The 16,334-nt window shown below is 40.5% G+C and overlaps 1 protein-coding gene across 4 annotated transcripts in view; it reads right to left on the bottom strand.

Annotated features, from left to right (window-relative positions):
* The window catches only part of ZNF292 (zinc finger protein 292), a 191,282-nt gene that overhangs the window by 19,046 nt on the left and 155,902 nt on the right, over positions 1–16,334 (bottom strand). For all 4 annotated transcript variants that reach the window (XM_033937210.1, XM_033937211.1, XM_033937212.1 and 1 more), the window contains one exon: positions 1,296–1,437. In XM_033937210.1, coding sequence (XP_033793101.1) covers positions 1,296–1,437 — 142 coding nt within the window. The remainder of the gene's footprint in view (positions 1–1,295; positions 1,438–16,334) is intronic.

The raw sequence follows: 16,334 nt of genomic DNA, 5'->3' as shown, positions 1-16,334 counted from the left end.
TTGTCATGAGATTTTCAAAGGGTGGGAATGAATTGGCTAATATCATCAGAAGAAACTGGGACATCATGAGATCACATCTAGCATTTGTGGATCATCAACTGCGGATTGTGTTTTTTAGAAATAAAAATCTCAAGGAACTTTATAGTCCAGCAATATTACCATCTGTTCATCTATTTGGGAATATAATTGACAACCAAGTGGAACATTTCAAATGCGGGGTTTTTACTTGTGACATGACTGTGGAACCATTGTGTGATCATTATGTATTATTTAAAAAAAAAAAAAAAAAAAATCTCATATGGTGGTGCTAATTTGCTTCATCTTTTAACCAGGTAGTTGCGCTGAGGTATAGATATGTTTTTATTTTTATTTTTTTAATTTTGATCTAATTACCTCAACGTAATTCATTTTTTTAATATATATTTTTTTAAAAATCAATCAGCATTTCCACGTATTCACCATTATAGGACCCTCAGGGTATGTATGTTCGTCCTGTATAGTGCTTTCTCTGTGTCTCAAGATTGTTTATACATGTCTTCACAGATCAACTGTTCAGCACAGTTTTTTTCTTGTGTCATATTTATTTTTTTTTTATTTATTAAGTTTTGCACTTCACTCTGCATTTTTGCATAGACTTAATATATATTTTTTGTCTTCATATATTTGTGATTTTCATCATGGTCTTTCACCAATTCATTATTAATAGTTACATTCTTTATCTGACATTTTCTACATCTTCTGCATGTTCGATATCACTCACAGTTTTAGACTTTATAGTCACTACCTTTCCTAATTTACATATATCTTAACGTACCCCTCACTATTTATAGGACTCAAAGAAAACTCTTTGTTGAAACGCAGACCGTGTTGGGTCCTGTGTCCCTAGCAAACTAGGTCCTTTAAGGTTCTCATGTGGATTATTTTACTTTTATATGGATGATTTTATTTTATGTGGATGATTTATTGTATCTTTAGAACTTTGACATTTTTCAAATAAAGTCAATTTAAGGAACATCGTCATTCCACAGAGTTTCTTTTGGTTCATTATGTGTTAACAAATATGATGACATGTATATCCTTGCACCCTGAAGCTCTCAATCTAAGATTTACCTGAGGCAATGGAGGGTAAAATGACTTAAGGTTAAAAGGAGTATCAAAGGAATATGATCCCTTGTTTCCCTATTTCTTTGTCTGCTGCTCTAAATGCTACACTACAGCTTCACACTGCATTTAATCTTGTATGAACTGCTTGCCTTAATTCAACCCAAATCAATATAAATTTAAGTTATTCTTACCTCTGACTGAATGACTTTAATTAGGAAAAAAATGTGGTAGACTGTTTTAGTTAGGAGAGAGAGTTGACGACATCTCTCCAGATACACTTGTATTGAAGGATCCACTCTTTGTTGCAACTTGCTCCAGAACAATGTCAATTCCCTGTAAACAGAAATTTACAAAAAAAGGTAACATTTCAAACTTGCTGTATTTCAAATACTGTAATGGTGTACTAAGTTTCAAGTTGAACTGAAGACAATGATTTTGCCAATAAAATTGGCAGACTTAGAAAATATATAAGTTCCAGAAGTCTGACAAGTTAATGCCTAAAGACATTGTGGCCAAATATACAAGTTTTTAAGTCTATAATGTTTAGTAAATTAATTATGCCATACATTTTGAAGTGTAATTTTGTAAACATCTAATGATTGCAGCCAATACACACAAAAGTTCCCATTCGCCATAAAATTACCTATGGCCATCCTATCATTGTCTTTAAGAAACTCCCCAACCCCTTATATGTCCTGTTTGTCTGGCCAAATTAGACTAAGCTCTTCTGAGAGGGACGTCTGTGTTGCATGTTGAATTACAGCACTGTGTATGCTTTCCGGCACTATAGAAATGATAAACACTTCCTGAATAGAAAATTTCTTACAATTCCTTCTATCTTACTTTTCTGAGAGATTTAAAATTTATAAGCTATGATTTCGATTTATTGATCTTAAAAAGATGTAGAGCCTGCCATACTTCTACAACTTCCTGATAACTTGGAACGACAACCTAGACTGGAACAGTCTTAGTGAACCTAGCCTGTGAAGAGTGATATTTCAGTTCTTCCTCCTTCACTCTGACCCCTCTACAATATCCCTTTTATTGCATATTTTCACTGACAGAGGTTCCAACACAAAAAGAAGTACAAAAAGGAGGAGAGAGCACAAACTATTAGGGTATCCTTCATTAACCTTTACTCTCGGCCTAGGACTCTTGTACAGGGCACCTACCCACATAAGAGAATCTGGGCCAAAGCCTGTTCTGCGCATCACAGGTTCATGTAGCCCTACCCTATCATGTTATTGTAACAGTCATTGTCAGCAAATAAATACCGTTCAATCTGCCTAACAAGGTGGCCAGAATTATGCCTGTTACTCTGTGAATGTTGCAACCCCAATGTCCTGTTTAAAGTGTGGAGGTCATTTAATTCCATCCTCTTTATATATGGGGATCATATCTCTACTTTCTGAATTGTCACTATTTGTCCCCACTACTTCCACTGGAAGGGTATTCCAGGCATCCATCATCTTCTTCATGAAAAAATATTTCCTGATGTTACGTCTAAGTCTACTGTCTTACCACATAAAATTACGTATATCCTCAAAACCGAATGCATCCCAATATCTGAAAAGAACATGTTTGCCTATTAATACCTTTTAAGTATTTAAACATCTGTGCCATATCTAACTGTGTTTTCTTTACTCTAGGGTATATTCAGATCTTCAAAGTCTCTCTCCATGTGTCTTTTGATGCAAAGCCCATACCATTTTTGTCACCTTCCTCTGAACAGCTTGAAGTCGATATCCTTAGTGAGATATGTAAATCATTATCAAGTGGTCCAATATCCAGATATCCATTATAAAAAACCATTAATGGATGACCTGTGATACCTGGAAGCAGAAGACAGAAGCAGGAAGATGAGCTACCCAGTTTTCTGCACCATCTGCCATATGTATGACTACCTCCCCTCTGGGAGGCGGTCTTATGTATGCACTCAATGCGGAGAACTGGAGAGCCTGAAGAAACAAGTTAGACTCCTAGAGGGCAGAATACTGGAACTAGAAGCACTTCGAGAAGTGGAGAAGGAGAACATCAAAACAGAGGAAACCATTGAGGATGAAGTAATGTAATGTAATTTGTAATGTAATGTAATTTATTTCTTATATACCGCTATATCCGTTAAGTTCTAAGCGGTTTACAGAAAATATACATTAAAATTAAAAATAAGAAAATAATAAAGGTACTTAAAAAAAATTCCCTTTCTGTCCCGAAGGCTCACAATCTAACTAAAGTACCTGGAGATTAATAAATTAATTAAAAATAATGATAGAAGAGTGAATAGAAATAAACATTTTAACAAGACAGCATTGAATTAAATTCTTTGATAGATAGAAGAGAGAAGATTAAAGAGTAAATGCATAAGGTGAGACCGTTAAACAATAGAATTCTGGCAAAATTTAAAATGACATAAATGGTATTAAACTAAGAAAAAATGCATAACAATAAATAAGATTAAAGATAATTCATAAGCAAGTAGGGAAAGAAAATAAAATAACACTTTGTCTTTAAAAAAGGGCTTCTTCATGGAAGAGACTTGGTTGATTGTCCCAGGATGTTATGTCTTCTTCCCTTTGATGGACTCTTATCTTTCTCACGACTCATTGTCCGTATCACTTCTGCCATCCTAATTGTTGCCACTAAGAATTTGCTCCAAATGATGCCAACAATGAATGCGAGATTTTCTCCTCTGTGGGAAAGTTACTCGGTGTTGAAAATCATTATGTTTTGTTTCTGATGTAACTGAAGTCCGGAAGCTAGAGATGTTCATTGCGGAGGCATATAGGGAGGCCGTGGAAAATCACCAGCAACAGTGGAACTGCCGAGATACACCTACAAAGAGTGAGGATCACCTGGAGAATAGCCACAAAGAAGAAATGAGTGACACAGCAGCGAGATCTGTAAACAGCGGAGCGAACCCACAAGAAGATGAGTCTGATGCAAGCCAACGCCAGGATGAGGGAAGATGGAAGTGCAGGAAGGACACGGACCTATGCCTGGAGAGATGGCCACACACCAGAGACACGGACCTATTCCTAGAGAGGCAAGAGAAGATAGAAAGGACAGCAATCGTCATGGGGGACTCCATTATCAAAAAATTAACAGCCACATAGCAGGAGGAAGACAGGATCAGCTGGTGACCTGCCTACTGGGAGCCAAGGTAGAAGACATAGTGAGCCGCATCGACAGGATCATCAACAGCGTGGAAGAGAAAGATACGGTGGTGGTAATCCATGTGGGGACAAAAAATGTGAGCAACAGGAAATACAGCAGGGAAGTACTGAAGGACCAACTCCAGATGCTAGGAAATAAGCTGAAGACCAGAACGCAGAGGGCAGCATTCTCAGAGATCCTGCCGGTACCCGGGGCCGATGAGAAGAGGCAGGCGGAGCTGCAAGCAGTCAATGCATGGTTGTGACACTGGTGTGAGGAAGAAGGATTCCACTTCGTGCGCAACTGGACGATGTTCTGGGGGAAAAGCAAGCTATTCAGGAAGGATGGACTCCACCTCAGCAGGGACGGAACGAGGCTACTTGCAAGCAACATCAAGAGAGAAATTGAGAAATTTTTAAACTAGGAAGAAGGGGAAAGCTGACAGTCGACCGAAAGTCAGGGAAGACTCAGCGGATCATGGACAGGACAGAAATCAGGATGGATCGAAAGGGACGCAAGAGGGAAGGAAGTGCAAGAAAGTTACATACCGCAAACTCAAGTGTATATACACGAACGCAAGGAGTCTAAGGAACAAGATGGGTGAATTAGAAACTATGGCACAAAAAGAGAAACTTGACATCATCAGCATCATGGAAACATGGTGGAATGAGGAAAACGTCTGGGACACTATGCTACCGGGATACAAACTATACTGCAGAGACAGAGTGGGTCAAAAAGGTGGGGGCATTGCCCTGTACGTTAAAGAGGGAATAGAGTCTGCTGGAGAGAACACGCCGGAAACAAAGAATAAGTTAGAATTTCTATGGGTCAAAAATTTGGGAACAAATGGAACATAAATGAAGATCGGCCTCTACTACCGACCCCCAGGGCAGTCAGAAGAAATTGATGAGATGAGATTAAACACAACTGCAAGGGAGGAAATGCAGTTATCATGGGTGACTTCAATTACCCAGGGATAGACTGGAACCTAGGCACCTACGGTTGCAATAGGGAAACCAAGTTCCTGGATGCAGCGGGCGACTGCTTCCTGGAACAATTTGTCAAGGAAAACATGAGAGGAAATGCAATTCTGGACTTAATTCTAAATGGACTACAAGGACTGGTGCAAGATGTAGAAGTAAGGGCCAATGAGGAAGAGTGCTGACCCCAGTCATTCATGCGTACTCATGAATTCTCTCTGCTGCAGGAAGGAATGGTGGGCCAAATCTCTGGCCAGATCGCGGGCCAAATTTAATCATCCCGCGGGCCAAATTTGGTCCGCAGGCCAGAGTTTGACATGTCTGGTCTAATACCTGGCAACTAAATTTCAATGTAAAGAAGTGCAGAGTAATGCATTTAGGTATTAGAAATCAGAAGGAGCTGTATATGCTGGAAGGTGAAAGGGACCTTGGGGTGATAAGTGTCTGAAGATCTAAAGGCAAAGAAACAGTGTGACAAGGCAGTAGTTGTTGCCTGAAGGATGCTAGGCTGTATAGAGATAGGCGTGACCAGTAGAAGAAAGAAGGTGTTGATGCCCCTCTACTGGTCGATGGTGAAGCCCCACTTGGAGTATTGTGTTCAATTTTGGATACCGTATCTGGCGAAGGACATAAAAAGATTTGAAGCAGTCCAGAAGAAGGTGACAAAAATGGTAGGAGGTTTGTACCAGAAGACATATGAGGAGACATTGGAAACACTGAATATGTATATCCTAGAGGAAAGAAGGGACAGGGAAGATATGATTCAGACGTTCATATATTTCAAAGGTATTAATGTAGAACATAATCTATTCCAGAGAAAGGAAAATGGTAAAACCAGAGGGCAAAATTTGAAGTTGAGGGGTAGTAGATTCAAAAGTAATGTTGGGAAATTTTTCTTTATGGAGAGGGTGGTTGATGCGTGAAATGTGCTCCCGAGGGAGGTGGTGGTGAAGAAAACGGTGACAGAGTTCAAACAAGCATGAGATGAACACATAGGATCTCTAATTAGAAAATAATTGGTATACAGTACTCCCCCGATATTCATGGGGGTTCTGTTCCACGGTTCACTTTAATAACTCAGTTTCCAATTCTTTTTCACACGACTATGGTATTCCTCAGGGATCTATTTTGTCTCCTTTACTTTTTAATATCTTTCTTGCTCCTTTACTAAGTCTAGCTCAGTCTATAGGCTTTACCACCTACGCTTACGCCGATGACATTCAACTGATCCACCCCTTCAACCCTGAAAATTCAATTGAAATACATTTAATTAATCAAAAACTTGAAAAAATCAAAAATTGGCTTTTACAGAACAGATTAGCTTTAAACGTAACTAAGACTAAAGCATTACTCTTTCCAACTAAACAGGGATTAACACCAACGACCCCATTTTCAATTGACAATATACCTATTAACCTAGTATCATCATTAAAAATACTCGGGGTTATTATCGACGAAAATCATATCAGTAATACCACGATCATATCAGTAATATTGTCAAAAGTTGTTTTTATCGTCTGCGTATGATTTGTTCTGTGTCGAAGTTTCTAGAATCTAAATCCTTAAATATTTTAATACACTCGCTTGTGATCGCCAAGCTTGACTATTGTAACTCACTATTGCTAAATATTACTCAAAAGGAAAAGAAACGTTTACAAATAATACAAAATACTGCAGTTAAAATCATTCATAATGGAAAAAAATTTGATCACGTCACTCCCTTCCTGATTGATTCACATTGGCTTCCCATCAACTAACGAATAATCTATAAAATTTTGCTTTCAGTATTTAAAACATTATCCACTAACGAACTGCAATTTATAGATCGGCTACTCATTCCTTATAATACGACACGTTCTCTCCGTTCCGCATCTCAGGGTCTGTTAATGATTCCTTCTCTGAAAACTATCGGAACCAGACGACACGACATATATTCTGTAATGGCCCCTCAAACCTGGAATGCCTTGCCCTTACATATAAGAGAAGTCAAAGATCTCAATAAATTCAAAAATATTTTAAAAACATTTTTATTCAGAGATGCTTTTAATGTTTAAAATAATTCACTTTATTTAATATTCAATGTTTAAATAATTAATTTGTATCAATTCCAATCCCTTTCCTCATGTTTTCTCCCTATTCGTTTTTCTTTTTCTTAAAATTAAGATAAATATTAACATTGTAACTGTTCTCTCTTACTTTCCATTCCCCTATGTATCATGTTTGTTTGTTTTGTCTATTTGTTTTTAACCCACCTCAATGATGTACAATGGATTCTTGATCTATCTTAAATATTAATTGTTACTCGCTTAGTATGTAATAAGCGATTTATCAAATTTTAATAAACTTGAAACTTGAACTTGAAAAACCACGAATACAGTTTTTCATGGGGGAGCCTGAAGAGGGCGGCAGGAGAGCAAACGGAGTGCCGCGAGTGCAGGAAATAACTCGCGGTATGCTCCGACAGCCTTATCTAATCAGGAGCTGCGTGTCAAAGCAGCACCTGATTGGATAAGACCCGACTTAGTGCAGGAAGAGCCGGTCAATGCATACCGCGAGTGATTTCCTGCACTCGCAGCACTCTGGCTGCTCTCTCCTGCTGCCCTCTCCTTGGTGGTTCGCGATCGGAAAATACCGCGAATGACCGGGACCACCGACCATGAACGACCAGGGGAACACTGTATATTGAAGGAACTAAGGCCAGTACTAGGCAGGCTTCCATGACCTGTATCCCGTATATGGACATTCAGTTGATGATGGGCTGGGGATGGTTTTGATGGCTGGAATGAGCTTTGATGGAGATGGGCTGGAGTGAGCTTTGATGGAGACTCCAGTAGATGGAACCAAAGCACACTACTGGGCAGGGCTCTGGGTTTCTGCTCAGAAATATCTTAAGAAAAAGGACCATTTAAACTAAATTAATTTATAGAGTATGTATGGTTGGGCAGACTGGATGGACCACTTGGGTCTTTATCTGCCCTCATTTACTATGTTACTATGTATTGTTACTGAGTCTTTGTGAATTCAAGATTGATCCAACTCAGCCCCAGTCATCTCAGTCTTCTCTTTTGAGCGGGGTCCGATCTCAGCCCACATCCTTTCTGTGGCACCCAGACATGAAACTCCTGGTTACAGAGCCCTGGAAGGTCCCAGAAGGCTCCCTAAAAGGGGTGAAAGCCATGACTAGGCTGTATCCTATGGATTAAGAGTTCCAGCAAATGTTTGCTGGGGCAAAGGTAAACTCCTTGGTGCCATAAGTGACTAAACGCACGTCCTTACTCAGTGAGGGAGGAGTCGTGCTGAAGTATACACAGGACCGCAGAGTGGATATGGTCCTCAGGAGGCAGTTTGAGGCCCTGGCTTTAGGAGCTAAGACACAGTCAGCTCCTTCTTTCATAGCATGCACCTGCCATTCATGGCTGCAAACCCTTGATATGACAGTGGCTGAGCCATTACCCTCAGCTCATGCTGACACGGTAGGACTATGTGGTTGGCATACTTTATGATGTAATTAGTCATGGCGAGAGTCTCCACTTATTCCATCTCTGCCTGATGTATTCTGTGAATCAGACAGTGGTCTTGTGATTCAACTTCCAAGGCTAATCTTAGCAGGCTCCCCTTCAAGGGACATCTTTTTGGCAAAGTCCTGGATGATCTTATGGCCAGTATGCAAGTTCATCCCAAGTCCTTACCAGACAGCAGACCTCAAGCAGCTAGAAGACAGAACCAGAGATCCTTTCAGGGGATTCCTGTGTTTACTCTAGTATGCTTCAGGAGGCTGGTCTCAGAGAACCTATCAAGGTTTCAGACAGAGATATTCCAGAAGCTAGAAAATCCAAAATACAGGTTTCTGGACCACAATGGCAGCCAAGAAACCACAATGATGCCAGGCCTTCGGCTGCCCTTCAGAAAATTGGAAGTCGTCTCTTGGACTTTCTGGAGGCCTGGCAAAGCATAACAACAGATCTTTGGGTCTTGTATATTGTCGGAGAAGACTACAAAATAGTTTGCATACCCTCTGTCTGACCGGTTCATGGGTTTGAATGGTCTAAGTCCAGGCAACGTTAAACAGATTGCTGGATATTCAAGCTATAGAATCAGTTCCGTAAGAAGGCTCAGGCAGTCACTAGATATACTTTGTTGTGCCCATTAATGATTCTGGCAAATGGAGGCCCATTCTGGATCTCAAACATGTCAATGAGGCCCTGAGGATTCCACATTTCCAGATGGAGACTGTAAGATCTGTCATTGCAGCGGCCCAGCTAGGAATGTTTCTGGCTGCCCTGAATTTGACAGGGCTTATCTCCATATTCGAGTTTCCTGGCATAGAGTGTTCCTGAGATTTTACGTGTTGGAGAATTATTATCTATTCCACACTACCATTTGAGCTGGCAACAGCACCCTGTATGATCGCCAAGGTGATGGTAGCAGCTCATCTCCGTAAGGCGGGCTAACTGCTTCATCTTTATCTAAATGTTTATTTATTTTTCTATACCGTTGTCCCAGGAGAGCTCAGAAGGTTTACATGAATTTATTCAGGTACTCAAGCATTTTTCCCTGTCTGTCCCAATGAGCTCACAATCTATCTAATGTACCTGGGGCAATGGTGGAATTAGGTGACTTGCCCAGGGTCACAAGGAGCAGTGTGGGTTTGAACCCCCAGCCCCAGGGTGCTGAGGCTATAGCTTTAACCACTGTGCCACACTCTCCAGAGCCCCCTCTCAAGAAGAGGGAGAAAGAGCAGTGGGCGACAATTGTGCATACTTTACAGAGTAGGCTAGATTATAAACTTTTGAAAGAGCCAATTAGTCCCCACTCAGTCTTTGGAAAACACAGAAACATTTTGGTAGATAAAGGCCAAATGGCCCATCTAGTCTGCCTATCTGCAGTAACCATTATGTTTTTCTGTCTCCGAGAGATCCCACATACCTATCCCAGGCCCTTTTGAACTCATACACAGTCTGTCTCCACCACCTTTTCTGGGAGACTGTTCCACCCATCTACCACCCTTTCTGTAAAAAAGTATTTCCTTAGTTACTCTCGAGCCTAGTACCTCTTGACTTCAACCTATGCCCTCTCATTCCAGAGCTTCCTTTCAAATAAACACTCGTGTGCATTTATGCCACAAAGGTATTGAAACGTCTAAGAACATAAGAAATGCCTTCACCGGATCAGACCGAGGTCCATCAAGTCCGGCGATCCGCTCACGCGGCGGCCCATTTAGGTTCTCTATTTTGAAGACCTGAAATTACCGTATCCCTCAATATGATTTGCAAGAAGGTGTATGTCCAACTTGCGCTTGAAACTCAGAAGAGTAGTCTCCGCCACAACATCCTCCGGAAGAGAATTCCAAGAGTCCCCCACTCATTGTGTGAAACAAAACTTCCTGACATTTATCCTGAACCTGCTGCCACACAGTTTCAGGCTGTGACCTCTTGTGCGTGTCACATCTGAAAATGTTAGTAATCCTGCTTCTTGGTCTATTTTATCAAATCATTTTAATATTTTAAAAGTCTCTATCAAATCGCCTCTCAGTCTTCTCCTCTCGAGTGAAAACAGTCCCAGTTTCCTGAGGCGTTCTTCGTAGCTCAAATTTTTCATACCTTTTTTCATATCTCTATCATATCTCCCCTCTCCCGCCTTTCCTCTAAAGTATACATATTGAGATCTTTAAGTCTGTTCCCATATGCCTTATGATGAAGACCATGTACCATTTTAGTAGCCTTCCTCTAGACCAGACATGTCAAACTCTGGCCCGCGGGCCAAATCTGGCCTGTGGTGTGCTGAAATTTGGCCCGCCAGACAATTCAAATTTCCCCTAAAGCTGGCCCGCCGGTACAAGCGCTGCATCATCCCGTACCTCCACTCACCAGACTTTTGATGGTTAGCCTCAGGCAGCTGCTGTTCTTCTTCTGTTAGCAATGACTGTACAGGATCAATTGCCTGTGCAGGATCTGGCTTTAGTTTTACAATGCGTGTGTTGGTGTTCTAGTGCTCACTGCAGTGTTTAAGATGCTGCCTTTTCCTAGGTGCACCCTTGTTGTGTGACTCATGGATTATTACTAAAAATATCTTTTTTATATAGAGAAGGGTTTAAAAAAAATGATCAGAACTGGCTGTCATATATACTAGGTACGCCACAGGATTTAATGACCCTATTCTTACTTTACTGTTACACACCCACTATAAAGAATTAAATTAAAGTTGTATTAACAAGCAGCTTTCAAATGACATTATAAGCAAATAAAAATAAAATATTTTTAATACATTGCTAATTATTACCTGCATCTTTACCTAAACTGTTTTGCCCTAGCTCTCACTTTGATCTTAATCTGCTACTTTATTATTTTGCTGTAGTGCAATCACACAGGTCTCCTTCAAGGCTCAGTAACACCTCTCCATAAATTATGTGGAAGAGGTCTGAAAGTGGGGCTTGCATCTATTTCATATCCTCAGTGAGACCTCAGGAAAGAACCTAGTGATCAAAACATTATTAGAGGTGCTGTAGAGCTGTTTCTTGTATGACTGGATGAGCTATATTTATCTTTTTTTCTTAGTTGTTTAAATTCATGCAGAAATAAATGGCTAGATTGAACCCAATGACTTCATTAACGCATTTCCCTTTTTTAAACCACTATATCATTTGAAAGAAGGCGCATATCTAATTATTCACTTCTAGGATTGGATACTTCTTAAATTTAGTAAAAATATTCTGGCACAAGTGTCAAACCTTAAAAAAGGAAGTCATATTGAGCATTGGAAAATAATAATAATTAACTAATAAAAATAGTACACATTTAGGGCTCATTTTACAAAGGTACGCTAGCGTTTTTTAGCGCACGCACCGGATTAGCGTACGCTACCTGAAAAACTACCACCTGCTCAAGAGGAGGCAGTAGCGGCTAGCACACGGGGCATTTTAGCGCACGCTATTCCGTGCGTTAAGGCCCTAACACACCTTTGTAAAAGGAGCCCTTAATTTTCCCCACTACCAAATTTCCCCACCCGGCTACTTTTTCATGCCACCCGGATGGAAAAAATTTCTGGGGAGAACATTGTGTAATACATAGAAATTAGTCAAAAATTTGGAAAAAAGAAAAATCTTCTGAAGTTTTCTATAATGTGTGTAAGATGTAGATCTAATCAATAATGGGCGAAAATCTTTATCGTACTGAGCTGCTTGATAAAAAAGACAGTGACCATGATGTTTCTTACTTTTACACCCCTTAACCGAAGGGAATGTAAATAGGGCATGAGATTTTCTACTCTTCTCATGTGTCATAAAAACAAATCTGTCAACAAGGTACAGTGGGGCAACTTTATAGTATAGACAACCTAACTTAAAAATTACCCGTGCCTCCATTGGGAGCCAATACAATCTACAGTAATAAGGAGTTACATGTTTGTACTTCCTCAAGCCATAAATCATCCTTACTGCTGTATTTTGAACCAAAGTCAGCCTAGCTAAGTCTTTCTTAGTGCTTGTCAAATATACAATGCTACAGTAATCTAAAATATTCAAAAGTAGTGTCTGGACTAAAAGCGTGAAGGCAGTAGTATCTAAGTAGGATCTGATGGTGCGAAGTTTCCACAAAGTATAGTAACCCTTCTTAACTACTGCATCTATCTGATTTTTCATGGTCAAGCACTGGTCAAGAACCAGACCCAAGATTTTAATTTTAGAACTTATTGTAAATGATACTGAATTGATCTTAATGGTTCAAAGATAATCCTTTGAGATGACACAAAAAAGAATTTAGTCTTTTTCCTGATTTAGTTTCAGCTTAAATTCTTGCATCCAGGATTCCATCATGTTTGACACAGACTCAATAAATTGAGTACTGTTAGATAATGTATTACAACAAGGAATAACTATTGTAATATCGTCAGCATAGCTGAACAACCTCAAACCCATTTTACTCATCCAATAGCCCAATGAGAGGAGATACACATTAAAAAGTGTAGGAGAAATTGGGGAGCCCTGCAGGACTCCACACTGGTTCTTTGAAATTACTGAAAAAGCATCCTTAAATTTAACCCGATAGTCTCGATTCCAAGAATCTTTTAAACCAGGGGTGTCCAACCTTTTGGCTTCCCTGGGCTGCATTGGCCGAAAAAAATATTTCTGGAGCCGCACAAATGCGCAAATGCTGCAGCAAGACAGAGGAGGGAGCCGGCAAGGCGGTAAACACCCAGGGGCAACAGAGGAAAACACTTCATCGCCCTCGACCGGGGCCACACAAAATACTTCACTGAGCCGCATGCGGCCCTCGTGCCGCAGGTTGGACACTCCTGCTTTAAACCATGAGAGTACTTTACCCTGGATTCCTAAAGAATCTAAATCAAAGGTGCTACTCAAATCAAACTGAAACACTAAAACATTACTTCCCTTGGTTTTAAAAGGCTGTTTATATGGTCCAGGAGTGAAGCTAACACAGTCTCTGTACTATAATGAGATCTAAAACCTGACTGAGAGTCATGCAGAAGGGAATGAGATTCCAAATATTTTGTTAATTGAATCTGTACCAACCCCTCCATGATCTTAATAAAGAAGGAGATGGACGCTATCGGTCTGTAGTTTGATGGTGAAGAAGAGTTATCCTTTTTATTTCTTTAATAATAGATGTAATAATTATATTACCCTTGCTGAAAAATACCTTTGTCTAGAGAATCAGTGATCTATTCTAATACTTTCATTTTAAATTCTGGAGGTGCACAAGACATAAGATTAGCTGGTCAGGAATCCAACGTGCAATAAGATTTCGAATATTTGGAATATAATTTGGAATATAATAAGATTTAGAATATTTGGAACAAGCGATTCACAGCTACTCTTTCCACTCCATTCAGTATTTTAAAGACCTCTATCATATCATCCCTGAGCCGTCTTTTCTCCAAGCTGAAGAGCCCTAGCCACTTTAGCCTCTCCTCATAGGTCACTGTATCTCAAAAAAGATATAGCTTAATTAGAAAAGGTTCAAAGAAGAGGGATCAAGATGATAAAGGGGATGGAACTCCTTTCATATGAGGAAAGATTAAAGGGGTAGGGATCTTTAGCTTGGAAAATATACGGCTGAGTGGAGATACGACTGAGGTCTACAAAATCCTGAGTGGTACAAAACTGGTAAAAATGAATTCATTTTTTACTCCATTAAAAATTACAAAGACTAGGGGACATTCAATGAAGTTACAGGGAAATACTTTCAAAACCAACAGAAGAAAATATTTTTTTCACTCAGAGAATAGTTAATGTCTGGAACATGTTGCCAGAGGATGTGTTAACAGTGGCTAATGTAGATGGATTTAAAAAAGGTTTGGACAAGTTCCTAGAGGAAAAGTCCATAGTCAGCTATTGAGACAGACTGGGAGAAGCCAATGCTTGCCCTGGGATTGGTAGCATGGAATGTGGCTATTTGGGTTCTGTCAGGTACTTATGACCTGCATTGGCCACTGTGGAAACAGAATACTGGGCTAGACCAGGGGTAGGCAATTCCAGTCCTCAAGAGCCACAGGCAGGTCAGGTTTTCAGGGTATCCACAATAAATATGCATGCGATAGATTTGCATCTTAAGGAGGCAGTGCATGCAAATCTATCTCATACATATTCATTGCGGATATCCTGAATTGCCTACCCCAAGGCTACACGTACTATTGGTCTGATCTAGTATGGCTGCTCTTATGTTTGGTAACCAGTCATCTTGATTATTGCAATTCTTTATTTTCTGGTCAATAGAGGCTTCAGCTTGTTCAGAATACAGCAGCACGTCTTATTGTCAATGGAAGAAAATCAGATCATATTACTCCCGTATTGAAAGAGTTACACTTGATACTTGTTTCTGTTTGTAATACTTTCAAGGTTTTGTATCTGGTCTTTATGGCTTTTCACTTAAATACACCAGTATACAGTGGTACCTCGGTTTGCGAGTGTTTTGCAAGACGAGCAAAACATTCGCAAAATCGGCACCTCGGAAACCAAGCGTGCCTTGATTTATGAGCGCCCTCCCGCAATCCGGCACTCCCCCGCTCGCGTCACACCTCCCCCCCCCCGGCTGCGATCCAGCATCCCCCAAGCACCCACCCCATCACATTCCTTATCTCCATTTGGCACCAGCACCAACGCACAGGACATGCTGGTGCTGGAAGATCTGCCTTCTTCTTTGTGCTGGGCCTTGAGCATCTGCGCATGCTCAAGGCCTTCGGGTTCCCATTCTCTCATAGATTTTCGGAGATCCGAGAATCTCGCAGAGAACGGGAACCTGAAGGCCTTGAGCATGCGAAGATGTTCAAGGCCCAGCACAAAGGAGGCAGATCTTCGAGCACCGGCATGTCCTGTGCGTTGGTGCCAGTGCCAAATGGGGGTAAGGAATGTGATCAGGCGGGTGGGTGCCTGGGGGAAGCCGGATCGCGGTGGGGGGGGGGGGGTGCGACATGGAGTGGGGAGATGGTGGATCACGCGCCGGGGGTGTGTGTGACACGAGCGGGAGAGATGGCAGATCACGCGGAGGGGGGGTCCTTCAGGAGCAGGGGGAGCAATGCCAGTTCTTGGGGGGGTAGAGCAGTGCCGCTGGCCTCGGAGGGTGGGGGGTCAGTGGGAACGAATCAAGCGAGTTTCCCTTAGTTCCTATGGGGAAACTTGCTTTGATTTATGAGTATGCTCGTAAACCAAGGTTCCACTGTATCTTTGAAGTGTACTTGCTAGGCCAGATCAACAATTCTTCTTCTTGCATTCTTCTTAACAGTGTTTACTAAAGCTTGTTTCACTCCAAATGGTTGACTTCAACTAGGCGATGAGCTTTTTGTTATTTGGGTCCCTTGCTGTAGAACAAGCTAACAGCTGCTATTAATAACTATTGGGTTTTCATAAAGCATTAAAGACATGATTATTGAGTACTTCCTTTTTTTCTTGATTTTGACATTCATGAACACATTTTTTGTAATTATTTTGAAAATATATGAATTTTGGAATAGTTTTTCTGTCATTAGATTCTGTAGTTGAAATAGTTAGCTATAGTTGTATTTTAATATTTTTTGTAACCTAACTTAAATACATTGTGATAAGCAGTATTATATAACGTAATTAATCCAATCCAATCCTTCGTA

Source organism: Geotrypetes seraphini, chromosome 3, assembly GCF_902459505.1.
Source record: "Geotrypetes seraphini chromosome 3, aGeoSer1.1, whole genome shotgun sequence".
Classification (NCBI taxonomy): Eukaryota; Metazoa; Chordata; class Amphibia; order Gymnophiona; family Dermophiidae; genus Geotrypetes; species Geotrypetes seraphini.
Note: the sequence above shows the minus strand (reverse complement) of the source record. Positions and strands in the feature narration are given on the sequence as shown.